The sequence below is a fragment of the Thunnus albacares genome, chromosome 24 (assembly GCF_914725855.1).
Source record: "Thunnus albacares chromosome 24, fThuAlb1.1, whole genome shotgun sequence".
Taxonomy (NCBI): Eukaryota; Metazoa; Chordata; class Actinopteri; order Scombriformes; family Scombridae; genus Thunnus; species Thunnus albacares.
In genome coordinates this window covers 13792309-13819155 of record NC_058129.1, presented here as the reverse complement: position 1 = coordinate 13819155, position 26847 = coordinate 13792309, and the positions used below count along the sequence as shown (strand labels likewise).

At 39.5% G+C, this 26847-nt stretch overlaps 2 protein-coding genes across 3 annotated transcripts; both read right to left on the bottom strand.

Annotated features, from left to right (window-relative positions):
• Positions 1 to 1702: 1702 nt before the first annotated feature.
• Positions 1703 to 3992, bottom strand: jagn1b (jagunal homolog 1b). The gene is made up of 4 exons (XM_044344932.1): positions 3862 to 3992; positions 2943 to 3040; positions 2644 to 2716; positions 1703 to 2527 (listed from the first exon to the last, which is right to left on the bottom strand). Exons 2-4 carry the CDS (start codon positions 3029 to 3031, stop codon positions 2138 to 2140), a joined length of 552 nt encoding a protein of 183 aa, XP_044200867.1. The 5' UTR covers positions 3032 to 3040; positions 3862 to 3992; the 3' UTR covers positions 1703 to 2137.
• Positions 3993 to 7274: 3282 nt separating this feature from the next.
• Positions 7275 to 25326, bottom strand: LOC122976730 (collagen alpha-1(VIII) chain-like). 2 transcript variants are annotated; one of them, XM_044345378.1, is made up of 4 exons: positions 25029 to 25326; positions 12914 to 13083; positions 10771 to 11035; positions 7275 to 9841 (listed from the first exon to the last, which is right to left on the bottom strand). In XM_044345378.1, the coding sequence occupies exons 3-4, from the start codon at positions 11030 to 11032 to the stop codon at positions 7887 to 7889; spliced, it is 2217 nt and encodes a 738-aa protein (XP_044201313.1). In that variant the 5' UTR covers positions 11033 to 11035; positions 12914 to 13083; positions 25029 to 25326; the 3' UTR covers positions 7275 to 7886. The 2 variants fall into 2 exon arrangements, with proteins under 2 accessions (XP_044201313.1, XP_044201314.1); XM_044345379.1 differs by lacking the exon at positions 12914 to 13083.
• Between the last annotated feature and the right edge of the window lie 1521 nt (positions 25327 to 26847).

Below are 26847 nucleotides of genomic sequence, written 5' to 3'. Positions count from 1 at the left end.
GCCTGACACAGTGAGCCACAAGATGAGATGGAATCCACCAGTCTTCTTCCAAGGTTTTCAATCTCCAGCAGTGTGTCTGATTTTAAAATGTCTCAGGATTGAACCGACAACCCTAAACCTTGAATACAGAAGATAACTACAGTTTTATACAAAAAAAAGCTTTTCAATCATCAGTGATGTGGCTCACATTCACAATTGACTAACAAACTGTCTAACATAGTGCAGCACTGGGTCAGATGGTATCAAAGTGTCATTAAATGTTTTCAATCATATCTCGTGTCTGACTTTTAAGAAGTATGACTGATGCAGGATTGAACCCACAACTTCAAAACCTTTAAACAGCTGCCAAACAGACTGAGCTACAGGACCAGACACTCACACCTCAAAATACTGGCTTTGAAAAATCTCCAAGCATCTTTAAAACCTTTGAGTAGCATATTTTAAAGGCTTAAGGAATTTAGTGGCTTTCACTCATGAAAGTCACTTTAATTGAAATGTAGTCATTGATTTAGCATCACACTGAGTTTCACAGGGTCAAAAATAACCCATTTCAAGAATTGTATTGTATTGTACTGCCTGCGTGGTGAAAACAATATCTAGTTTTGTAGTGGTGGGTGGTTGAAATGGCCTAAAGGTTAAAGAAACCCCCCTAACCCACCCATGTGGGAAGCATTAGAGTTTGCCTAAGTTACTCATGGAGGAGAGGGAATCGAGCAGATGGTTTCCACGAGTCATCAGAGGTTTTCAATCTTCTGCAGTGACAGACTCAAGAAAACTGTAGTGCAGAGGTTAAACACATAGAACTACACTGAGTTTTGTTCCAACCACAAGCTTTTGTCAGAGCTTCTCAATCGTCAGTGCTGTGGCTCACTTTCAAAATTTACCGACAAATACAGGCTTCAACCCACAACCTCAAAAACATGACATAATTTTTGAAGTATCACTATTTTATGAACTAGTGGGCCACCAGTGACATATTTGTTGGGTTTTCAAATGCTGGCATCTTTCAAAGAACAGAAATTAATCCATCAAGTAGGCATAGAATTATGATGTTAACACAGTATTAGACCTTAATTATGGCATCCTTTTCTCGTATGTACATGAATATGATCTGAAAAACAAAATATAAATTGGAGGGGAATAGTGCTTGAACCCACATAAAACAAACAAAGTAACTGGCACTTCATGCAGCCATCTTGTGTCGCACTGCTGTCATGAAAGAACTGAGGCGTCTGGAAAATACTTGTTCACAGATGGCAAAGGAGCTGGTGCAGAGGAGACAGATGTACAGTATGTTCAATGTGTGAAGACTGTCAAGATGCAGCATTCAAAGTTGGCCCCCACCCTCCCTGGCTTGGCCAAAGCTAGCAGCGATGGTCGAGTGAGCTAGAGAAAGTCGTGTATCAGATAAATAAAATGTTCTCCCTTTCTCATACATGTCACATCTTACAGCCCATTGTTTGCCATATTCTACAGAATGAGAACGTTCGGAGGCTAATAGTGTCACAAGTAATACAGAAAACCACCTGCTCTCTACATAAAGTTTGAATTTACTGAGAAGCAAAGAGAAAAATGATTAAATTGAGTGGTTTAGAAGTGAAACCCTCCTCTGAGATCTGGCACGGACATAATAAAATGCTAAATAGCAGCTGATGTTTTTGTTGCAGTGGCCAACAATATTCATGACAAATTAACAATCAAGTCAAATATTCAAATTTATTCTTAAAATTTATTTCCAAAACATGAACTTACACGTTAGTACAGTCTTCTTCCAATTACCCCTGGTCTGTTTACACTGTTAGTACCTGTAATCATGGGGTACAGACAGACAGATGGAAGCAGTTTACAGTATATTTGGAATGATGAAATGCCAGAAGGATTCACGCACAGAGTGATGGCAGCAGTCGCAAGTAGTCCAGGGACTGATTCCCAAACATTTGAACAATTTTATTGTCAAATATAAATATAGAAAAAGATGATGGACAGCAATATTTTCTCATCAGTCTTGTCTGGCTCAGTTCACCTGGAATTAATTAAATCTTCTTTCTCCCCTCGAACAGTTCAGTTTCCCACTAACATACCTCAGCTGTAAGATCCACACAGAAGATCTTATAGATAAGCATGCTATGGGGTGAACTCATTTCTTCTTCTTGTCCTGAGTACTGGTGAACCACTGGTCCAGCAGCTTCTTGCTGTAGTAGATCTGCCAGCCGTGCACCTGCACAGAGATGACGATCACCAGGTACATGACGGATACGGCCGAGAAGCCGAAGATAAAGCGGTAGGCTTTGCCGTGCCGAATGAGCTGCTGAGCCACGGGGAACATCTCCATGCAGCCGTAAATCAGTGGAGCCACGGAGAAAAGCCCGGCGCTGATCATGGAGATGACCAGGTAGCTGATGTTGTTGCGAGGCAAGGCCAAGAAGCTGAAGACGGTGGGAATTATGCTCAGGAGGTAGGGGTACTCCCACTGGTACGGGGTGGCTACTACCTTGTGGGACACGAGGCTCAACTGGGTCACTATCACCTGAGAAATGATAGACAACACAGACTATTACAACTAGCTCAACTCTGACAACTGTAAGTCAATAAAAACTGATTTTTTTTTAAGGTTTGTGCCAGTTTGTAAAAGTTTGCCATTACCTGAGTTGCCATCAGCACCCAGATCAGCAGATGGACGATGTTGAGTTTACGGATTTCAGACTTCAAGGCAACGCTGTGCACAATGAGACAGGATTAATGATTAATTCAACATGTCAATACATTTAAAAATTCTGCTGTTTTAACTGCTCTGATCTGCTCAAAATACTAAATGCAGCAGTGTGGCTTCAACTCTCAAACATCACAAATTATTACCTACTTATTACTGAATCAAATTATAGTTTAATTATAGTTTTTGTTTAGAGGGTGATTAAAAAGATTAAAGAAGATTAGAAACCAACCTCATCTGGTAGTGAGAGGCAACCCGCTCTCGGTGCTGAAAGTCACTGCCATCCGTGCCTGTTGCTCTCGGTCCTGCTCGAGAAGCCATGGTGAATATCTGAAAGCAAAACATGTCAAATATGATTAAAATAAGAGTCAAAAAACTAGATCTCAGTGGGAGGTGTTTAATTTTTGTGAGATGCTGGCACCTCTATCATAACTGAACCTTCAAAAATGATGATTTTCTTGGAACTATACTAGCAACTAATGATTATTTTCATTATCAATTAATCTGTCAGTTAATTTCTTGATTAATTGATTTGTTGTTTGGTCTATGGTTCATACTGACCATTAGAATATCCCCTTCAAATGTGCTTTCAATGTAAGTTATGGAGGCTAAAATCCACAGGGCGTCCACACAAATGCATCAACAGCTGTATAATCACAGCTGGAGCAGCACTGTTATTGCACTGCACTGTATAGTATTTCTGTTTTATTGGAGGGGGAGAAGCTTAACGAACACACATTATCCAAACCAAAAAAATCGGTCCTCTTTGGTGAATCGTTTCCTACTGTAAGTGTTTGAAAACACTTCTAATGAAGCACAAATCACACCTTTCCGTGACTTGTACTATGTCTGTGAGTGAGACAGTCGCTGACGGAGCTGGTCAGTTGCTAACATGGCTAAGTTAGGTCAGGAAACATTAAACACGTCAGTCCAAATATATCTCCAGAAGCTCGGGTACCTCATATCCCATAATGAATGTAGGCAGGTTCACTTAAATGGCTCACAAACGGCAGAAAGGCAGCAGAGCTAAGTTACCAAGCTAATAGTAGCTACTTGCTACCTGTGTAGGTCATACAGATGAGATAACTTGTCTTCTTCGTTTCCAAACTACCTCGTAGGAAATTAAATAAAAGGTTAATTATGGCACTTACTTTTTATCTGCTGCTGGTGTTCATAAGAAGACTTAAAATATAAATATGCTAGCTAACACAGACTGTGCAGCTAGCTGGACTACATCCATGGAATGAGGATGACGTTACAAGCTGTGATTGGTCAGACGCTCTTCTTCTTCTTCTGTTGGTGTTTTTTTGTTGCTTATAAGCTCATTATCCCCACCTTGTGGATTGAAGTGTGGGTCAGGATGGTTTCTGTAATACTACATTAAATTCTCCTACTAAGTCCTGTGTTTTCTGAAAACAGAAAGAAAGAAAATAGCCCCAGATCACCTGAAATCCTCTGCAACATTTCTTTCAAACCAAGTGTCATGTGATTCCTTTGTGTCTCTAAATATCTGTCTCTCTTGCTGATATCTAGGACAGTCTAAAATACCTACAGCCCACACCAGTAGCATGTTTATTCATGATGTTCAGCGTACTGTTCAGACCGGGGGTGACCAAACCTCATTCTTGATATCATGTCCTCCTCCTTTCTATTCTATTACTTCCTCTCATTTCTCCTACTTTTCTTTGAATGCTGTAGTAGTATCAGCCCTTTTTTCCATTTCTTTTCCATTTCTGATTTGATCATACTTTTAACCCCAGCCTTGCATTATTTAACTACCATACTTATTTCTCTTTTTCTTGTTGCTCCTTTTGCATATTTATCTGCCGGCTCATTTCCGTCCACACCTACAGTATATGTGCAGGAATCCACATGAATTTAATGTCTATTCCTTCCCTCTTAATTCTAAATATCGTTTAGGTCAGACTCTCTCAAATTCAAATTTGCTTTATCGGCATAACCATACAGTACAAAACATGGACAAGGTTTACAAATGATGTATAATAAGCATATATACAGAATGTAAAAATGTACAAAAACATAAAAACCAAACCATTTGCACATTAATATACTATATATACTGTATACTGTTAATATACACTGCACAAGTGCTCAGATCCTTTACTTAAGTAAAAGTATCAAAAACACAATGTAAAATTACTCCAATACAAGTAAAATTTCTGCATTTGAGATCCTACTTAAGTAAAAGCAGAGAAATATCATCAACTAAATTCACTTAAAGTATTAAAAGTTTAAGTACTTGGCCGCTGTGACTGATATCAGCTGGGTACAGGAAAGAAATTTTCACTCATTTTTCAGACTTTTCTCCAAACTTTGCTTTTTTGTGAAATATTGGAAAGTATTACCACTTTGGGCACTGAAAAATTATTTATTTGTTGGAGCTGCTAACAACTAAAACATTTGTAATATGACAAGGAGTCCTAACTACACACAGGGGTTACAAGCCAAAAAAATTTGGGAATAACCGGTTTAATGTTTAACTTTTTTTGTATTTCATAAGCTTATCATATATTATATAATGTAAAATTGTAATCTATGGTGTAATTTCCCTCTGAAATGTAGTGGAGTAGACTTAAGTAAAGTACAAGTACCTAAAAATTATACTTAAGTACAGTACTTGACTAAATATACTTAGTTACATTCCAACACTGACTACATAACTACAGCCCACTACCTGATATACTGTAATAAAAGAAAAAAAAATGTTGCAAACAAATCACTAAAAAAAACCCCATTAAAATAATAGATACAATTAGATGAGATATAGTTCAATGTTATGCTAATGTGGACAACTGTAGAAGAAAAGAGAACAAATAAAAAATCAAAAAGAAGAGTCAGCCTTTGAAGGATCTCATGTGTTGTTCCGCTGATTTTACACTGACATTTATTCATCTGGCAGATGCTTTTATCCAATGTGTTTTCGGTCAAGCTGGAACATTCAGTATTTTTGCTGCTTCCACAGCAATGTTAGTGTTTTCCATGGATAAATATCACATTTTTTGATGATATGAGAGTCACAAATTCTAGGTATTTACATTTCATTTTGGTAAAGAACACGACTCATGTCTTTATACAGGCTGCACAAAGTGTTGCTCTATTCTTATTGTTGGCAGAACTGACAGTCACTTTTCTCTGGATTGTCTAGTCTGTCTGTGTTGACCAGTCTCGATGTCTCTCTCAGTTTGGGGTTGCTCACGGTGCTAAGAAAATCTGCCTCTTGGTGTTTTCTGTTCATTTTTATAAGCGAAGTCCAGTGGTTGATGTACATGCTGAGGCCATGTACTGTTAACAGGGCTGAGCTTCATGATCAACACTCTCTCTTTGCAGTGTGTCCAAAACATACACACACATATGTTTATTGCATGCAGCAAACAATATCCAGATGAAGGCGCAAGTGTGAGGATAATGAAAATCAAGTCAAGACAAATGTTTTTATTTCTTTATTAAAACTAACCAGTAAAAGCGACAAAGATCAAAAAATTCACATACTTTAGGCACAGTTTGTCATATGCTTATGCTGTGCACCATTGTCCAATCTAAATAAAACAAAAGAAACAAGGAGGAAAAAAAAAAACTTTTCATTCCAAAATGGCACATCCACAGTTTAAAGAACTAAACTAAAAATAAAAACTGTAAAATACTGACATATATGAGTACTAATGGGTATGAGCATGAATGTACTTTTGAATATTTATGTTATTTTTTTTCTTGCCACTTAGCGTGTTGTGTTCTGCATTTTGGAATGATCTCCCTCATTTACTGTTCAATAAACAGAACAATCCCAAGTAATCAGTAGTCAAACAAATAAATTACAGAATACTGACAAACTGACAGATATCTTTCAAAGAATTCATATTTATTACAAACAAAACAAGACAAATCGCTGACATCAAATGGTCAAAAGGAAAAAAAATCTAAAGATTGCTAAACTGTCTAATTGTGGGTAAAACGGTAAAAGTTTTTTTTTGTTCTCAACTGAGATATGATATGAAATTGCATAAAATACTCGTCCAAATTCTTGTTTTACTATCAGATGAATATGTAAAAATGTGTATTAAGTATTGAAAAGTTGCATATTTAAAGTAACGTAAAAAGACTAACAATAACTTAACTGTATGATGATCACAAATACATAACACAACTGTATGTTATGATAGCTGTGAGTAAATGCATTGTACAATGAAACAATATCTACTTATGTGCCCAGTATATAACTGTAAAGCAAAAAATGCTATCCTGGTATGTTATGTGAATAAAACAGTGATTACAATTCTGCAACGTAAAGCCTCATTGTTCCAGTAATTATTCCAGACAGTTCATGAACATGTGTGGATGGATATACGAATAAATGTAAACATACAAGACTTGTGACAACTGAGATATTTGGGAGTATTTTTTGACCTGTGCTCTCCACAACCTAGAACCATCACAAGAAATGTTGCTTCCTATATATTATAACCAATAACCAGATGATTTTTAACATGGTAGTTTCTCACATTAATACTTTGCCCAATTTTTTGGAACTGCCCTTTTTGAGACTCCACTGATGTATGTAAATACAGATGTGATGCATATAATGCAAAGAATAATTGAAAGAAGTATGTTCTTACTACAAGAAAATTGCTATTATAAAACCACTTATTGTAAACCATTTAACTTTGAGACTGAAGCAGTTTTAACATTACTATGGTCAAATTTACCATCAATATGCCATTATTATCTAGTCCCTCCAGGAAACTTATATTTTGTGATTGCAATAATTAAAACAAGAGCTTGCAATTTTTCTAAATGACCACAAATATTCTGCATGAAATGGCAAATCAACGGACTGTTCGTGATTTGGACTAAATGTCGCATTTCGTGTCATGGTAACTTTACGTAATCACAGCGTGCAGGAAGTGATTGCATATAACTGTTCACTGGTAGCTGATTGGTAGTATTTTTAAAAAAAATCACACTATTTTCCTTTGCTTGCAATTTATCCCAATTCCCGCAATTTTACCACAAAAAAGGGGACATAAAACACCTCAAATCGTATTGCAATTGTTTGAGAAAAGCCACTGCAAAATCAAACATTTTTGGCCACAATAATGAAAAAAAAAACTCAACCGAAATCCTGGAGGGACTGATTATTGCCTTTGTTTATACACATGTCTTACATTGGGTACAATAAGTATCCAGAAAAGCTGGAGTGGACATATTGACCAGCATAAAGTCCTGCTGCCTGGTCAGATGGCAGCTGTATGTGCACAGTGTCACCTTGTCGTAATGGAAGCACAGCGCTCCCTGATGCCTGATCCAGCAAGCCCTTTTTGTACTCATCGTAAGTGTACATTACTGGCTCATTGTTCTTCATCAGTGCCACCCACACATTACCTCCTTTGCAGTGGACGTGGTAAGCAAAATAGTAGACCCCTGGTACACTACAGGTAAAAATACCAGTTTGGGGATTGTAGTCCTGATTTCCGTTGTGCAGGAGTTTGTCGAAGATGATGGGAGAGCCAACAGGAGGGAACGGATTTGTGAGTTTAGCTGTGAACGCAGGCATCTCCACAGCACTTCCACTAATGTCCCCTCCATTCTTTGGTTTCTTGTAACCTTGTTTTTGACCGGCGTACGGACCTGTCACAGGGAGGATCTGTCCGAGGTCAGGGCCTGCAGCAGGAAGTCCTGGAGGACCAGGGGGTCCAGGTTGTCCTGGTTGTCCTGGAAGTCCAGCGGGGCCACTGGGGCCAGGGTTACCTTGAGGACCAATATGACCAGGGGGTCCTGGCTTTCCCTCACCAGGATAGCCAGGTTTACCAGGTGGGCCTGTCTCCCCTTTGTGCCCTGGCAGCCCAGGAGGTCCTATTGGTCCCCCTGGTCCTGTAAGTCCTGGAATCCCCTGTGGTCCCTGGTGCCCTTTGTCTCCAGGTAGTCCTCCCTCTCCTCTTGCTCCAGGTAATCCAACACCACCAGGGGCACCAGGTAAACCCCTATGACCAGCTTCTCCTTTAGGGCCAATGGGCCCTTGGAAACCTCTTGGTCCTGGTTGTCCCCTCTCTCCTGACAAACCTGGCTGTCCTGGAAGGCCTGGAGGCCCAAAGTCACCCTTTATTCCAGGAATTCCTTTTGGGCCCATAACACCGTCTTCTCCCTTTTGCCCCGGGAAGCCAAGACTACCAGGGGGCCCTATTGGACCTGGTGGTCCAGGCATACCACTTGGACCAGTAGGACCAATGACCCCTGGAAGACCTCCATGACCTTTATCACCTTTTGGGCCTGGAGGTCCAGCAGGACCAGCATGACCCTTGTGACCCTTAGGTCCTGGAAACCCTGGTTTACCATAACCCGGCAAGCCTGGACCTCCTGGTAACCCAGAAGGGCCTGGTTCCCCTTTCCCTCCAGGGAGCCCTGGTTGCCCTCTAAGACCATCTTTTCCTGGTTTTCCAATTCCTTGTAAGCCTGATGGTCCTGGTTGACCTCTATCACCAGGTGGCCCTGCCAGTCCTGGCTCTCCAGGAGGACCAGGTTTTCCTGGTATCCCTGGTTGTCCAGGAAGACCATTCAAACCAGGTTTGCCAACCCCAGGTAACCCCGCTTGTCCAGGTGGACCTGGTGGTCCGCCAGGTCCTTTCAAACCAGGTAAACCAGGTAGACCAACGCCTTTGTCTCCCCTGGGACCTTGAGGACCAGGAAGCCCAGGTAGACCTTTTTGGCCAGGCTCTCCAAGAGGACCCCGCTGTCCTGGCAGCCCATGACCTCCTGGTTTTGAAATGCCGGGGAGTCCAGGTGGGCCTGGGAGCCCTGGAGGCCCAGTAAGTCCAGTTGGTCCTTCACCACCATTGGGTCCGAGGTCACCCTTTGGTCCTGGTAATCCGGGTCCTCCAGGTTTTCCTGGCAATCCTGGCATGCCAGGTTTTCCTATTCCTGGGTAACCTTGAGGACCAGAAGGCCCTGGCTTTCCTGGTAACCCTGGCAATCCCTGACCTGGCAGCCCAGGGGGGCCTTGTGGTCCTGGTGGTCCTTGTGGTCCTGGGGGGCCCTGAACTCCTTGCGGACCCTCTCGGAGACCTTCTACACCAGGACCAGGGGGAGGTGGACCTTTAGCCCCTCTGGGGAATGTTTGTCCTGAAAACAAGTGGAAAATTTTGGTAGATAGAGGTGAATATTGGCCGATTAAATCATTCAACTGTGATCAAGAAAAGACATGAATCACAAATAGTCCTGAGATGATCTAATATCCGTTTATTTGTGATGACTAGCTTTGGGAGGGCAAATCATGGCCACTGGTGAGTTAACATGTAGAAAAATGTATATGTATAATATTAGTTAATAAGAGAGAGTTCTTTAAGGGTGGTAATTTATGTCAGTTGTTGAAAAGTTGATCAAAAGTCAAAAAGATTGATATATATAATTTAGCTGAAAAATATTAAGTGACAACTAAAAAAACGCTAGGAGGGCATTTTCTTGTGTTCTACTTGCAGCATAAATTATATACAGTAAGCTCCGTACTAGACTACTAGCAATATCATCTATTTTGTCCTATTATTAACTTAACTAATAAAAGCAACTTGTAATGTGTCAAAAATCCGAATTTCCACCCCCATTTTCATAAAATGATATAAAAAGACTGTATGATAGTTTTTGTTTAACGACTAATAAAGAATTTTGCAACTTCTTTAACATCCCCAGCACAAAAAAACTAAACAACAAAAAAAAGAAAAAAAAAATACTGTACACATTTTCAGAAAATGAGAACATGATGTAAGGTATATGATAAAAGGACATATTGCTCAGTCTTTAACAAACTAATGACAATGATTATTTTATTTGAATCTCCCTCCAGAATTGTTCTATGTGTTGCTATCACTACATGCCGTTGTGTGTACATAAAGTGAAAACTAAGAACCTTTACTGATTTAATTAGGATAGTAAATGTCCGACTGTAGCCATTAGAAGCTCAAAACGGGTGTTATCACATTAGGATAACTCTTTTATGTAATAAAACATACAACAAGTACTGAAAATGAAGTTTCCATGAACTGCTTGAACCTCACCTTTTCCCTCAGTCAGTGGCCTCTCTTTGGCCATTTGCAGTGGCAGCTGAGGAAGCTCTTTTCCATACTGAGGAAATAATGGCATCTCATTCCCCAAAAACTGTTGCTGAGGGTATCCCTCATTGTACTGCGGTAGGGGGGGCTGATGCTGTTGAGGGGGCTGTTTATGTCCGTAATACGCCCCGCCGTGGGCCAGGTGTAATAAACACAGCTGGAACACTGTGATGAGTAGGTAGAAAGAGTGGAGGGGTACAGCCACCATTTTCTGCAGTAGAGAAGAAAATAAGTAAAAATGTGACACATCGCATGCAGCTAAATCTCTCTGCAACTAAGAAATAACTTGTAATATTGTATTTAGTACCAACTTTTAAGTACTTCATGTTAGCCTTTTCATTTATCTTTATTACTGTTTAAGAGACAACGAGGATGGATGAATAAAGAATCCCTCACATGCATTTCCTTTAATGACCAGACTGCAGTGAAACCATTTGGAATTCCCCCGACTTCGTTCTATAAATACCAAAGTCAATAAAATATTCCCACAGTTTGGATTTAGTGGCTCAGGTAAGTCACAAAGACAATGGTGAGCAGGAAACACAATTCCAGGCTTCATATAAAAAAAGTCACAAATTATAACTGTTATCAAGAAGGCTGTTTTTGTTTGTTTGGTCATCAGCCAAGGAACAAATTAGTTGTTTTGGTGCAGCTCAAGTTACAGGTGTGGATCCAGGAAATTTTAAAAGCATTCACTAATATTCAATTTACTTTAGTTTTTTGCTAAACTCATGAATTACTGGACTTGAACGAAACAAAATCTGGCACATGTATTCCACGCTTGTCAATCACACTATGTTTGTCTAAGGCAGATCCTGATGCACACAATGCCGAATTTCCATCATTAAAACACATCTTTCCTGGCGCCTTGGTGTAGGTATGCACTGCCTGAATGCTTTCTGGTATCTAACCAAACCCATCAGCATTCAAGCACTAATGTTTTAAGTGAATGCTTTTGAATTCTGTTTAATTTAAACCTATATTTTATTGTATGCTATATGATATTTAAACTTGTTACATATCCTTTTGTGCAACATCTGACTGTTTGCTCTAATTTTGGCAAACAGTTTGTTCACTCTCTAAAATGTTAATAAATAATGTCAAGCTGAGATCATCAGCACGATAAAATATGGTAAATACTTTGCGCATACCAGACTCATGACACTAACAATTTTTTGGCCACGTACACTGTCACAAGAAAGACTATGCTAGGCTTCTTTCTAGACCCTGTCCATTGTTTTTGAGTGTTAAACATACTGACAGTGGTCTGTAGCATGCTGCTTACACCACTAGGATATATACTATACATCATTGCCATAAATGCAGAGGTTCATTATGCAGCAGCCTTCATGTTGGTTCCTGACCAGCAGGCTGTGCTCTTCAATCATGCAGCTGAATCAAGAAATTCTTTCAAAAGCCAACACACGGGGTCTTATGAAACCCACTGTGGTCAAACCAAAAAAGTAACAAATACCCTCTACTGCCCGAATGTGGGTAATATCCCTCCTTCCCCTTGTTTACACATCCATTCAAACATACTGTGTAAAAGCCTCAGAGTCTCATATCCTTGAAGTGATTTACACAGAGCACATGCTGCTAAAACATATATCGTAATTAAGAGGCCCCACAGGGGACGTGGTCAGTATTGAACATAATCCTTAATCCTTTAAACATGTCTGTGCTAAAGAGATTGGCTAAGTGCTGCCAAGAGCGCGATGTGAAAACAAACATGGACGGGTGAATGTATGTTTTTCTCCGCTGTGGTATTTGTGTGTCCTGAAACAGTACCAGAGAGATCAAAGTCTTTGGAGAGCTGAAATAATGGAAATGAGACTTGCTTACATTTTTCTGGACAATTATTTAAAAAAGCAAGTTAAGTAGTGTCAGGCTGAATGTGATCACTGTGGAATATTTTTAGCATGCGCTTCTTAATCTGCGTAGTTCATCTGCACAGAAATATGCAAGTAACGGGAGTCTGACTTGAAATGCTGTCCACCTTCAGTGCAGTGTGCATTTCATCTTCTGTCTTTTTTATGGTCAGTTCACAAAACCACACCTGCCATCATACAAAAATGCCAAATTTCCTTACTTTCAGATTTTCCTTCTCTAAAACTGAAGGTCTCCGCCTGCGTTCGCCTTCACCTGCTCTCTCCTCTAATTCCCCTCACTTTAGGTTGCTTCTCTGGGTCTTTTCCAAGGCATGAGTGGGATGGTGGCCATGTACGGGATCCAGCCAGGTGTTAGCTGCAGACCTGGGCCCTGTGAAAATATGAATGTCAGGTTCGATGAATGTCAGGTGGTGACCTTTCGCAGAGGCCTGGGGTTTATAACACTAAGCTGCCATCTCCACCTGGTAGACATATTTTGGCGCTGATACAGTTATGCTGAGACACACCTTTTTCCTTGAGGAATGTAAGGACAGGGGTATTAAAAAGAAAAGTAATATAACTTTAACGTTATGAAAGTGTATCTTTGTAGCCCGTTTACTGTAGGAGGTATCTATCATCATGAAACTATCAGCACCAACTTTTACACTGGGCTTTGAAAATTGAACACTTCAGGCTACAGAGTTCAACTTTTCTGGTGTTTTATGGAAGTCTACTCTCGGTTAAACATACATTTATATAGGCCCTTTTAATAACAAGTTGCTTAATTAAAACAAAGCCTTATTAGGACAACAAATAGGCCAAAATCTGCTGCTTCTTTGAAGAAACCATCAAAAAGGTTTCAGTATTTTTTGTGTTTAATATTCTTTCATAAAAGTGAAACAATGTAAGGAAAAGGAAAGTTTTTTTTGGACTATACAGAAGTATCTTGGATGTGGAAATTGGCTTAAAAACCACATGAAGCCCTTAATGATCATTTTAAATCCAGAGTTTCTTGGTCATCACACCCGTCTGACTCTATTCAGAAGCCTCACAGTAAAGGACGCTATTTACAATGTACAGATCCAGCACCATGGACAGAGCCTGCAGACACTGTATACCTATATGAGACTGAATGCCCATATAAGGAGAGTTTGCACACTTTGTGTCGCTGACCTTTGTGTAGCAGAATAACGAATTAGTGTGTTAAGTTCACATGCACAACTCCCTGCGATAATTCTCTTGTTAGTTTTTTACTTCAATTTTACTTTTTTAAATTTTATTTATATTCTTTTTGCATCTTTTTGCAGGTGTGCAAGTCTTTTCCTATTAATTGAACAATGTGTCCTTCAAAAAGAGAGCTGCATGCTGAAAGGTGCGTATGTGTGTGTGTGTATGCATGTTGTTTTATGTGTGAAATTCATGTCACATGTATGTTGTAAAGCATTTTTGGTTTTGTTAAGTGCTTTATAAATAATGTATACAAATAAAGTGCTATAAATTATTATAAAATCAAGACAGGAGGTGATTTTTTACTTTTTTTGCCACCAGACTACTGCCTAACATTATCTTAATAGGTCAATCTAGTTGATCAAAGTACTAACTGGCAAGATTAGTTAAATCCTCTCATTGGACTGACATTATCTAAAAAGTAGTAGAGTGATGTGAGGTGCCTTAACAAAACTGATAATGTGTTGTCAAATAAATTAAAGGGGTGAAAGTGTGTTTTTTTCTAAATTAACGTTTTGCGGAGAAAGTGGGAACAGGAAAAATTTACAGACAATTTGATCAAATTCAAAACAGCTTGTCAACTAACTATAATTTGGTCATTAAATTGTTTTATTGCCACATGTTGCTATTATGGCCAGACTCAACAGTTTGCTTTTCATGTTTTCCCAAACCCTTGCGCTGGAGCAAACATCTTTTTCAGATATAAAACCAGCAAGGGATTGATCCACAAGTATTGATCTTCTAAATTGAACATGATTTCACACATGGCAATGTTAAACTGATCATTGCTGTAGACAAAACCTTCGTGTACTCTCACAATGCAAACTATTCTCTGCAGGCAAAAAGGAACACATGCTTGGCGAAGGAACGAGACGACCTCCAATAAAAACAGCAAAACAAAGAGGACAGAGTGCTGCTTTGAAACATATGTTCCACCCGACCTCCAAGGATACGTCAATCTTTGCGGCTTACAGAGGCGAACCAGACGAAAACACATCCTATTGCATTTACCGGATGAGCTGCAGGAGGAATAAGGCTCATTTGGGAAGTTGGAGGGAGCTTTTGGCAGAGTTTCACCAGCGGTGACCTCATGTCTTAGAAGGCAGGGTTAAGGACATTTTCAGTTTCATTATAAACATGTAAACCAACGTCAGCTTGAACACACTGAAGTCTATCTCCTATTAACCAGAGGAACGGTGCCAGAAGCGAGTCTATTTTGAGGCAACAATGAGGCCCTTTCATTTTTCTTTTTTTTTTCTTTTTCTATTTTGTGAGAAAATGTTTCCATGTCTGCTTTCAGTTTAATATCTCACAGGACAGATATCAGCTAAATGTAGATGCTGTTATACATGTTGCTGTTGTCTGTTTTCCTGTGGGTACACATTATTTGCACAATGATGCTATGAAATGCATACTTCATTTTCTCCCTTGACTGAGTTTTAACAGCAGAGTTTCAGTGTGCAAAACTCACCCTAAGTCACAAGCTCAAATCTCAGATATTCAATTTTGATGATGAACTCAATGTTCTGTTTCTCTGATGAACATCGTGCATCGCCTAGTTTAATTTAACTGTTTAGCATGTATTTTGGGATAAGATTTGCACATTAAATCAAGGCCCCGAGGCTCTGGAACGACCTGCCTGAGGAAATTAGGTTGGCAGACAAAATACTTTTATCAGAGAGCTTTTCCTGATTATACTTGTATTTTCTTTGAACTGTCTTTTATCTCTTTTAAATTTTCTCTCATACTGAATTGGTTCTTATCGTTTTTTTTTTTTTTAATCTAAGGATTTTATGATTTGTCTGTTTTATTTTTGCTGCCCTTGTGGAGCATTTTGTAATGTGGGTTTTGAAAAGTGCTCTAGAAATGAAGATTATTATTATTATTAGAAATATCTGTGAGGAAAACTGAGTCAAAGCAATTGTAAAACATTGTAAGTCAAATATATACTATTCTCACCACCCCAGCAATGAACTATTCCAGCCTCTGATGAAGTCTGACCTCTGACCTCTGAATCCTCGGCCTTGTCGAGCACGTCATCACTTCCCTGCACATAAGCTAATTTGCAATGAAGTGTTTAGAAAACTTTACCACCAAACTATTAGAATTAATACACACAGCATTGCACCACACACTGAAAACATTTCAGTCATTCTGCATCCTGCTGCCAAACAAGAAACTCTGCTTCATTGTGGTATCAAATACGCAAACATGGTGTAGGTTTTTACGCAACAGCGGTTAAAACAACTGGAACAATCTCATGGTATTCGTGCTTTAATATTTCCACTGGAATGTTATGCTTGAGTGTCTCTCACATTCGAAGGCAAATACACTATTTACTCCGCTGTAGCTACCAATTACTTTGAAGAAAGACGCTTTGATTACAGAAAAGTCCATATCATCAGTCATTTTTTGGTTTCCAGACGGTGTAATGGGAAAGCAATTGGAGTAACTGTGTCTGGACCACAGACCCATTTTATGTTAGTTACCCCCCAAAAAAAGTTTTGAATTATAAGGACATTACACTGTCTGTATGTTCAGCTTTGATACTTGAGCACCTTGTTCATCCAATATTTCAACAAATAAAGTCCCTTCCTGAATCCTCATCAGTGCTTCTTTATTTCTGTTTTCCATCATGTTGTTGCTTGAGGTCAGGTGGTTAAATAACATGCCTGTTGAGCTTTACAATTCCCTAGAGAAAACATTTTTCCTCCTCCTCATCCTTTTTATGGAGATTTAACGGCTGATTTCTGAGAGCTTTTTCCATCTTTCAATTATTACTTATTGATTAGATTGTTTCAGTTAACGCGCAGCGATTGGAGAGATTATTGAGCTATTTTAAGTAAAAGCCCTCTGGAAGTGAAATTCCATTTAATTTCTGGTTTTTAACGCTGCAGCCAATGTTTCCGACACAATAACTCATACCAGAAGTTGCAAACTGGAGAGTTTAGTCTGGGATATTATCAAGGGACTAAGACGTTTATGCATCCACATGAAACTGGAGGCTAACCAGAGAGAAGGAAAGTGTACACCAAGCGAATCAGTGACCTGAAATTTCAAATCTGAGGAAAGTTGCAAAATAAAAGTAAGCCCTCTCAAATGTATTTCCATGAATGTGTACTTTTCACTGCTTACTAGTTTCCCATGAGCAAAAAATCCAGAATTGGATCCATTTTTACAAATAATCCTCATATCTAGTATTTTTTTTAGCTATGCCTTTATTTGATACAGACATTTGTCGGGAAACTGTTGGGAAACATCTTGGAACAGGAACAACAATGTCGCTAAAAACAACTGTGGAGAGCCCTTCCATCCTCATCTCCTTTTACATTGAGACTATAGAGAGCATCCTGAGCAGCATCATTGTCTGATTTGGGATCTAATCTAAACTGAGTGCAATAATTTAAACACGATGGTATAAAAGCTTGTACGACCTTTTCGAGATCAGCGTGAGAAAGGAGAGACCTAATTTTTTTGATGCGCCTCAATTGGAGGAAGATGGAAAACACTTATGACTTGTATATCAAATGAAAGTTCACTGTCAAAGGTTTCTAGCTGCAGGTTTAACCTTTGCAGACAGGGAGAAAAAGTTTTCAGACATCCAACACTTGATTGTTTCATCATGTTCCTGAAGGAACAAAACTTCATCCACACACAGATGGCTTGACAATAAAAATCAACTTGACTTGACATCTCCTAAACCCCACCGTGTGCTCTTCACATCTCAACAAAGCCTGAGCACGATCCATTTTTCAAACATTCTTCAGTTTTTTTTTTTTTTCATCTTGCACATGAACTGGACTTTGATGAAAACTTTTCAGACACCTCCGGGCCCCCTCGCTTGATGACAATCCCATGCAACAAAGATCGCACCGCCCCAGAATGGATGCTGGTTCCTCTGAACCTCTTTGCCAACACTTACAACCGCAGCCGGCTCAGCTTGGTGATGAGCCACAAGTCTTTTATCACCTCCAGCTTGGCTTTGAAAATAATCACATTTCCATTTCTCCACTGACCGATTCCAGATGGGGGACTTTACCGCTCGATAAACAAACGATGAAGAACAGAGGCATGCCATTGCTTACAGATACGGGTGCCAGTCTTAATTGCGTGTGGTCAGGCCTGGTTTTTGTTTTTCAAACAGACTGCAGAGTCTTTCTTTCCTCCAATAAGAGCAGGTTGCAGGACAAGACTAGACAGGAACTGTCATCAAACAAAGGAGAAGACACCTTGTGACAGTGTTGGAGCGATTTACAGTTCTATGTGGCAGAATGGAAAACGAATAAATACAGACACATCCTCAAAGACAGAAGGAAACACACTTTTCTATTAAGTTTTAGATTTGAAATATGCTTATAAATTTTAGCTCCAAATTGAAAACATCAGTTCAGTGAAAAACGTTTTTGAGGGCAAATGTTAAAGACTCGAATACAAGATTTGATAAATATGATTCTGTCACTTCTGACACTTTGACAAGCTTTTTCTCATGCACATTACAAAAATGTCCTGTATTTGGACAGCCTTTTGGAAAATAAGCCTATTTGAACATTTTTAACAGCAGTATTATCAAAATAATGCAAAATAGCATCAGTGCGCTTAACAGTGTGAAAAGGTTTAAACACACAAACACACACACACACACACACACACACACACACACAAAGGAATGCACCAATCAGCTGACAGAGGTAGCCCGAGCGCCAAGACAACATCTGGGGAATGCACCTGTGTGTGAACGTGCATGCATGTGTGTGTGAATATTTGCATGAATGTGCGTGTCTGTGTGGGTAGTTGCTGCGTTTTACCCAACCTTCATAAGAAAAACACTCCACCTCTACCTCTACTTCTCCTGGACTTGGAGTTTCTGCAGGCAAGAAGTCACAGGAGACGACTCGAAGCCAAAAAACACTTCTATCTGACGGTGAATCGATTTGACAGAAAATTAACTGGCAACAACTTTGACAATCTATTAATCGTTTGATCATTTTTCATACAAAAACGTCAAAAAAATCCCTGGTTATAGCTTTTCAAATGTGAAGTTCGCTGCTTTTTTATCTTATATGATTGTAAATTTAAAAACCTTAGCAAATGGAAAACAATCATTAGCTACAACCATACTTATATTCTAAATATACAGTGTAAAATGTCCAATATACATGTATATTTCAAGGCTACAGCTGATGGAAAGTAATCAGTTTGAGATACACCAGACAGATGTCTCACTCTGACATCAAATTTTAGAGAAAGAAATGATGAATCACACTGCAAACAAAGGCAGCAGTGACGCTGTTGGCTCAATAGAGGGCACCAAACTCCAGTTTTGACCCATCAATATTTGCATTGGTCTGTCTTGTTTACTGCTGTTTTCCACAGGCTGGTTGGAGAACCAAATGTGCTTCCAATTGTGAGAAGAGGCCAAAATATTCTGACAACCATTGTGTTCGCAGTGTGATTTAAACATTTTAAGGCTGTAAGGTCAGATTTTCTCTCTGTAATTAATACTGGAAATTGGTTTTGGTGCATCATGCCTGCCATTTTCCATCTACAACAGTCTTTCACTGCATTATTCTCACAAACCACAAGTCATAGTTTGATCATGAACTGGACTTAGAACTGTTTTTCTTTTCTGCATGCACTGCCCTTCCTGTCTCTGCGCAGGTGATTTATCCTGGGTCAATCATCACGTATCGTTTTCTCCCCACATCTCAGCTTATCTTGATTGGAAGGGAATATTGAGTTTTCTCACAGCATGCTGAAAAATGAAGCAAAACGTGCACGACTGCTTCACCCCCTTCAGTTCAGTTCCAACCTATTTTGCTCTTTTTCTGCATTCCTTCACACCTACTCGATCTCTTTGCAGAGCGAAGGCCGGAGTCGCCTTCGCAGGCGTCTACAGCTTTAAAATCGACAAGGGAGGAAGAGGGGTCAGCTTACCTTTGGGTGGATTCAAAAGTCTCGTTTTAAGGCAGCAACACAATTTAAACTGATGTTCCAAGTAACCACAAAAGGAAGTAGCTTCAGGATGGGTTTCAAATTGGCAACCGCAGTGTTTGCTTACTGCTCCTCCAACCTTTGACACACACATTTACGTACATGTACATAATTGCACCGACACCTCCCTCCCGCTCGCATGCACGCAGTCTGTCCGACCTCTTCACCCAACTCATCGACAGATTTTCCCTCTCCTACAGTGCTGAGAACCACAAGTCACCGAATGTCTGGCCACAATTTTCATTTCAGGCAAAGATCGGACTGGGAGGAGGATTATTTTCCTATTAGCTTTGAGTTCTGTCAAAACAGAGTATCTGGTGTCAGTGGACAGCATTTAATAGCATCTCAGAACTAAGAAGCACTTCAGGTTTTAAAGCCAATAAAAAAATGAATGGGAAGAATGCATTTTTCAATCCGAAAACATTTACTTTGAAGAGAGCTTATTTTACAAGACATGTTCCACCGTCTTGCACAGCAGGAAGGAAACACTTGTGAGGCTTTTCAGACTTTTCCACGCTTTTAGCTTTAGCGGCAGATTAATTCCATCTCTTACACTCACAGTGCATCGCCTGAACTGCGTGTGCGGTGTTGCCACATTTTTCTTGCTTTCTCCCCTATTTGCACTGGCTCTCAAAGGGACACTCCACTAGTGAATGGTTATTTTTGTAGGCAATAACAACGTTTGGCCAATAATCAGATCTGATCATTTATACTATGCTTAAACCACAGACTCCGGTGGGGAATTCTGCAGTTTGCAGCTGCAAAAATAGATTTTGTGTACTGTGTAAATCAGACAAGAACAACCCACACTGTGCAAGAAGCCACATGTCATCTCCCTTCTTCTGTTTCTGAACCTTTCCAATGAACAGTGGTGGAAACTAACAAAGCACAAGTACTGTACATAAGCAGAAGTTTGAGGTACTTGTTCTTTACTTATTCAACTTTATGCTACTTTAAACTGTACTTCCACTTCACTACATTTCAGAGGAAAATGTGTTTTTTATTGGGCTGCATTTACAATGCATTATTAAAGATTAAAGCAGTGGTTCCTGACTTTTTTAGACAGAAAGGAGCAGTGTCTACTTGGCTCTTTGTCACATTTCAAGATGTCTATGATTTGTTAGCAGATTCTCCAGCGAGAAATTCCCCCCTCTAAACGTCTCACATTGTTTCATTTAAGTCACTGTTTGGGGCCCAAACAGATTAAATTAGCCAACATTTCACAAAAAAAGCCAAGATTAGACAAAAGTATAAACGTTGAATACAGATTTGTGTAGCAGAACTTCTTTCCTTGCCTATTGATCATCTCACAGCCCCTCAGGTTAATCTTGTGACCCTTTGGAGGGGCCCAACCCCTGGGTTGGGAACCACTGGACTAAACTACTTGGCTGTATATAAAGTAGTTAAAAGTAGCTCCACCTCCTGTAGCTACAACAATAAAGAGCTCATTGCACAGTAAATCATCAGTAACAATCCAGTAATGTCAACTATATTAGTATCCAGGGCCATTTTTCTGCAGACTTTTGCTGATAATACTTTAAAGTAGGATTTTCAATGCAGAACATTAACCTGTAATGGAGTATTGTTATATTGTTGGATTGGTATGTTTACTTATACAAAGGATCTAAATTCCACCATCACAAATTAATCTGATAAAGGCACAAAAAACACATAAAAAAACAATTACAAGTCACCCACAAATACTTTGAAACATTTCCAACATCCTAAGATTAATGCTTTTGCAATTTATGTTAAAAATGTCATCCAAAGTAAAGTATAACTAGACAAATTCAAAATTCCAGAGAGGTGGTAATTGGTGAAACCTGGAGGGTGGGAACAGACTAAAATCTGAAAAAGACTAGGTGGTGATCATGTTGCTCTGAGAGTGAGTTTCTCTGGGTTTATTGCAGACAAGTTCACTTTGATGATAGTTTCCCCAGAGCCTTTTCTTGCTCTATGGAGTCTACGTCATGCGCAGACTTGTGATCGGTCACTGAGGTTCCAGCTGTCTGTGTTTGCAAACTTTTTACTCTCTAAGACATATCAATGCATTGAGATCATAAAATACCTCCGGATCATTTAGGGTTCTCTGCAACATGCATGCACCACCTGACCAGTGATAGTAATGGGATATGACGACAGTCCCGGGGAGCTTAATGTGTTATACAGTCACACCATAAAATATGCCACTCAGAGAAAAATATGATCCTCCCTTTCCCTACTGTCCGGATGTTTTTGCAGTGGAGTATTTACGAGGGCTAATAAGAACTACGACTCTGTCTACTTAGGAGTTTTGTAGCAGTAAAGCTACAGAATTTAAAGCTGTAATTCACGAGTGATGTTTTCAAACTAAACTAGCACACATTTAATTTCTTTTTTTTTTTTTTGTCTCCGCTCTCACTTTTACCAACTTTTCACTTCTGGAAAACAACAGATCTAGATGGCAGCTACTGTGAGAGACTGCAGAAAAAAAAAAAAAGATTTTGTATTCAATCATAAAAACGCAATGTGACATTTCTGAGGCTGCAGCATTCTGCACAGTAGCAGAGGAACGTTTTGGACACACTGCCTTCGAATCACAGAGGCTGCAGCTGCAGGATCATGAGACACATTCCCTCCGAGCTACATAAACACTTCCTGTTCAGTAGGTGAGAACTGGGACGGAGTCTGAGCATGAGGCGGAGAGAAAATACCGTCAAGAGACATTAACAGAGCAACAAATATATTAAATCACAGCCTGCTGACAGAAGCAGCAGATTCACTACTGCACAGATTTTCCTAAACTTGCAAACACCTCAAAACAACGTCTTTTCTACTGTTTCTACTCAAAGCTATCAAGTGTCAGTGTCTCAGCAACAAATACCATAGCACAAAGCACAACAGACTTTTATTCTAGCATACCTCTATGATACCCTGTCTGCACTCATTTCTTCCTTTCGCCTTGAAGTGAAGGGGTTAACAGTGATCAATATTAAAGAAATGGTAAAAGTAAAGTCTATTCCTAGAAAGCTGATAAGTTTTTTCAGAAACTTTTTTTTTTTTTTTAACTTTTACTGGACAGCAGTATTGTGTAAGAACTTGGAACAGTGAAGGGAGTCTGTGGCCAAAATGCAAGAGTTCACATGAGAAGATGCAGCTTGGACACACACACACACACACACACACACACACACACACACACACACACACAGAGGACCTGCTCTGAATGGACTCCCTGACCCGAAACTATAAATCTTAGGTAACTTTGACCTGATCATTTGGTAAATGTAAAATCCAACATCCGAGTAGTCTCACCCTTAACCTTACTTATCATTTGCTAGAGGAGAGAATCCACTTTTTTAAAAAAAAATGTTCTCCTCTTTCTGCTAAGGCAAAAACATGTAGTCTTAAAAAAAAAAATCAAAGAGAAGTATATACAGGATATAAATTCCTGGATGCATTTTGGGAAATCAGGTAGGTCCAGACATAATATCATCAGATAGATAAATGTTTCATCGTTCTTCCAACACAATCAGGCATTCATCAAGTGTACCGCTGCACGAGCCAAGATCTTGAAGCTCTACATTCTCTTGTTTTGAACTTTCGTGACCCTGTCTTTTCACATCTGAAGAATTGTGTTATGGTGATCAAAAACTATCAGCAATTTAATCTTCCAGTTTGTTACATGTAAGCTTCTTTCACCGCATTTTCCTCTGATTAAGATTTTTCTCTGTAAGGAAAAACATGATCACTGTGGGCTTCCTTTAAAGCCAGTTAAGGGCTGAAACTTGGAAACAGCTGCAAGTACTAACAGAAAATCACGTACTGTAAAAACTGACCTCTCTGGTATTTCAATTAAAAACAACATTTTATTAAGGAGCTTATCATCTCAGTTCATCAGACGGGCCTGTGAAGCTCATTAGCTACACGCTCATTTCTTCTACTTGCACAAAAACATATCTGCTTTCCTGATAGCACAGGCTACTTTTTGCATATAACTTATAGCAGCTATGAAAACACATTTCCACCCGCTTGCAGCACAAAAGAAGAAACAACAATTCAACAGCTTCATTTTGAACATGTTTAACATTGTGGTAAATCCATGTTGGGTTGGAGCAGGGATTCCCAACTGTTTCCTGGCAGGTGCACACTCAGATATTCTGTGATCAAGTTATGCTGAGAGGATAGTGAAGCAAAATTCTTCTTCTGGTTAGTATAGAGAAAAAGGTTATGCAGCCAGAAAGCAACTGACAGGAGTTTGTCATGTAAACAATCACAAAGTCAAAGCCATTTTTAGATCCAGAATTTTTTTTAAAAAAAGATGTAAAACACTTAAATGTGCATGTTTTAGGTAGAAAATATGTGTCTAAAAGATTTCCTGGAGCCTAAAGTTTCCATTTCTGGCTCATTTCTCAGATCCTCTACTGAAAATTAGAAAACCTTTAACACTCAGTACTTTTCTTCCTCCAACACTGGTTGAAGAGTGCCTACATTTTTCCTTTGGTGTTGAAGGACATGGAACTAAAAATTTTAAAATGTCAAGACATTCCATTAACTGGTACTGAATCCTGTCAAGATGCTGCACTCTGCATTTATTTTAACAAGCTTAAGCCTGAGTTATTCTTCCCAGGTGTCTCTTTAAGATTTTGGAAACTTACAGACATTATCTCTAGGGACTTCTGTCAGCAGAGGCTTCACAGCACAGAAGCGAGCTCTCTGAAGTAGGATGTCTTATGAAACAATTGGGAAGTCTGAGAGTCAAAAGAATGATTATTGAACAGACTTTTGTGTGTGTGTGTGTGTGTGTGTGTGTGTGTGTGCTTTGCCTCTCCATCTCCATGTTCCTTTTCCTAGTCCTGTGAATCACATGCCCTTCAGAAAGTTATGTGTATTGTTCCAAGAAGTCAAACAAGACTTGATTTGTCTGTTTTTTCCCAAGAGAAAAGGGAAAACGGTCCACTCTGTGCATTCCAATCGAACAACCATGCAAGAAAAACACATTAAATATCAAACCATGAGCTTGATCATGCCTGTAGAGTTCATGCACACTGATTGCTAAAGCTGCACCGACAAAACCTACACATGACAACCATGCCAACCAAAACATCATCAAATCTGTGCCAGCATCACTTAGCCTACCTTTGTGTGTGTGTGTGTATGTGCTGCTGCTGCTGCTGCTGCTGCTGCTGCTGCTGCTGCTGCTGCTGCAGAGTGGAAGTATCACAGAGCTTTGAGGAGTTTGGGACAGACGCTGAACAGCAGCCCTGGTCAGGGTTTGGCTTTTATCTGCAGGTGGGTGGAGCTGCACGAGCTTGAGAGAAAAGAAGCTCTGGATCTGTGCATGTATGTGAGAGAAGGAGAAAGAAGGAGGGAGGAAAACAGAAAGAGGATAACAGGATCTGTGTGAGAGGGACACCACTATTAGAACTGCATGTTTAGTAAAGAAGGAGGCTTTGATAGATAGAAACAAACTGAAGAAAAAAAGGAGTAAAACTCAATGAGCTGCACGACAATATTTCACAAGGAGGAAGATTCTCGTTTGACTTGGATCTCTCAGTGCATTCTTTGCATGCAGAAAGATTTAAGGGCAGGGTCTCACTTTGGTTAGCCAGTGCTGGCTGAGGTCAAGATTCAGAGAGGTTTATGTGACTACCAAACAGAGCAAAAATGTCTGCAATGATGAGTTATTTCATGACAAAAACTTTCCCACCATAAAGTCCATGCATTTAGTAGCTTTTTTCCCTGGTGTCTTGCATTTGCATTTTTGAGCACTTTAAGGACTTTTAAGCTAATGTGGGCTAAAGAATGAACCTTGTTATTTCTCACATACACTTACAACTAGAACCTCTCTTCTCTCTAATTCTTTCTACCAGTATTTGAGCATTAAAAAAGCAAGAATGAGACACATCCCCCCCCTCCACTAGACAAGAGCGTGAGGCTGTACTAAGCTAAATGCTAACACCGGCATGCTAACATACTCACAATGACAATATTAACATGCTGATGTTTGGCGAGCACAGTATATGTTTACAGCAACATGTTCACCATCTTAGCTTAGCGGGTTAGCATGCAAACGTTGACAAATTGGCACAAAACACAAAGTGCAACGAAGGATGATGGTAACATAATTTGTTTTAGGTTTATGATCATAAACTAAAGTATTAGACAAATTAAAGTTTTAACCTGACGATGGTACAAGATCACCAAGGGCATCAACAAAGTTCTAGCAGTTCATCCTGAGGGGAACGTGAACGTCTGTAACAAATGTCATAGCAATCCATTTAACAACTGAAAGATTTGTAGTTGAGTTGTTTCATCCAAAACCATAAATCACCAAAGTCATTAGGGTTCATCATCTGGGGACCATGAATGTCTAAAATTTTACCTGTTGGTTGTCCTAGATGAAAACTCAGGGGATCACTGAAGTAAGTAGGATTTTCTCTCTGGGCGTCATGATTGTGTGTACCAAATTTAATGGCAATCCATCCACTAGTTGTTGAGATCTTTCAGTCTGGACTAAAGTAGTTGACGGACCAACCAGCGAAATTCAGAGGTATTCAGAGAAAAAACTTTCTGCCTCACTCTTTGGCAGTGAGAATTTTTACAAATATATATTGCTAAGATGCATGTTTGTGTCACGGAAAGAAAAAAATTCTTGTTAAAATTCATGGTCTGCCAATGAAAATCAACATAATTGCACTGAATGAGAGAAACACTGCGAGCTAAACTCTGCTCTGCCTGCTCTGGTTTGCATGAGCATGTTGCTCTACCCTCCCATTCGTCCCCAGAGCTTTCAGTGTAGAAGGTTTAACATATTTAGCAAATTCTTCACTGTTTCGAAGTAACAAGGAGGGGCAGAGGGAAGGACGTTCACTCTCTCAACAGCTGGTTCACATTTGATGAATTATTCTTTGTGTTTTTGTTTGTGTTGCGATTTTGTAGTTTTTTTATAACATGA

Excerpts from the sequence above, each read along its gene's own strand:
- jagn1b (XM_044344932.1), bottom strand. The coding sequence starts at position 3,031 with ATGGCTTCTCGAGCAGGACCGAGAGCAACAGGCACGGATGGCAGTGAC. Across the intron at positions 2,717-2,942 it reads GCCTCTCACTACCAGATGAG|CGTTGCCTTGAAGTCTGAAA; the intron begins GTTGGTTTCTAA and ends CATTGTGCACAG. Across the intron at positions 2,528-2,643 it reads GGGTGCTGATGGCAACTCAG|GTGATAGTGACCCAGTTGAG; the intron begins GTAATGGCAAAC and ends ATCATTTCTCAG.
- LOC122976730 (XM_044345378.1), bottom strand. The coding sequence starts at position 11,032 with ATGGTGGCTGTACCCCTCCACTCTTTCTACCTACTCATCACAGTGTTC. Across the intron at positions 9,842-10,770 it reads GCCACTGACTGAGGGAAAAG|GACAAACATTCCCCAGAGGG; the intron begins GTGAGGTTCAAG and ends ACTTGTTTTCAG.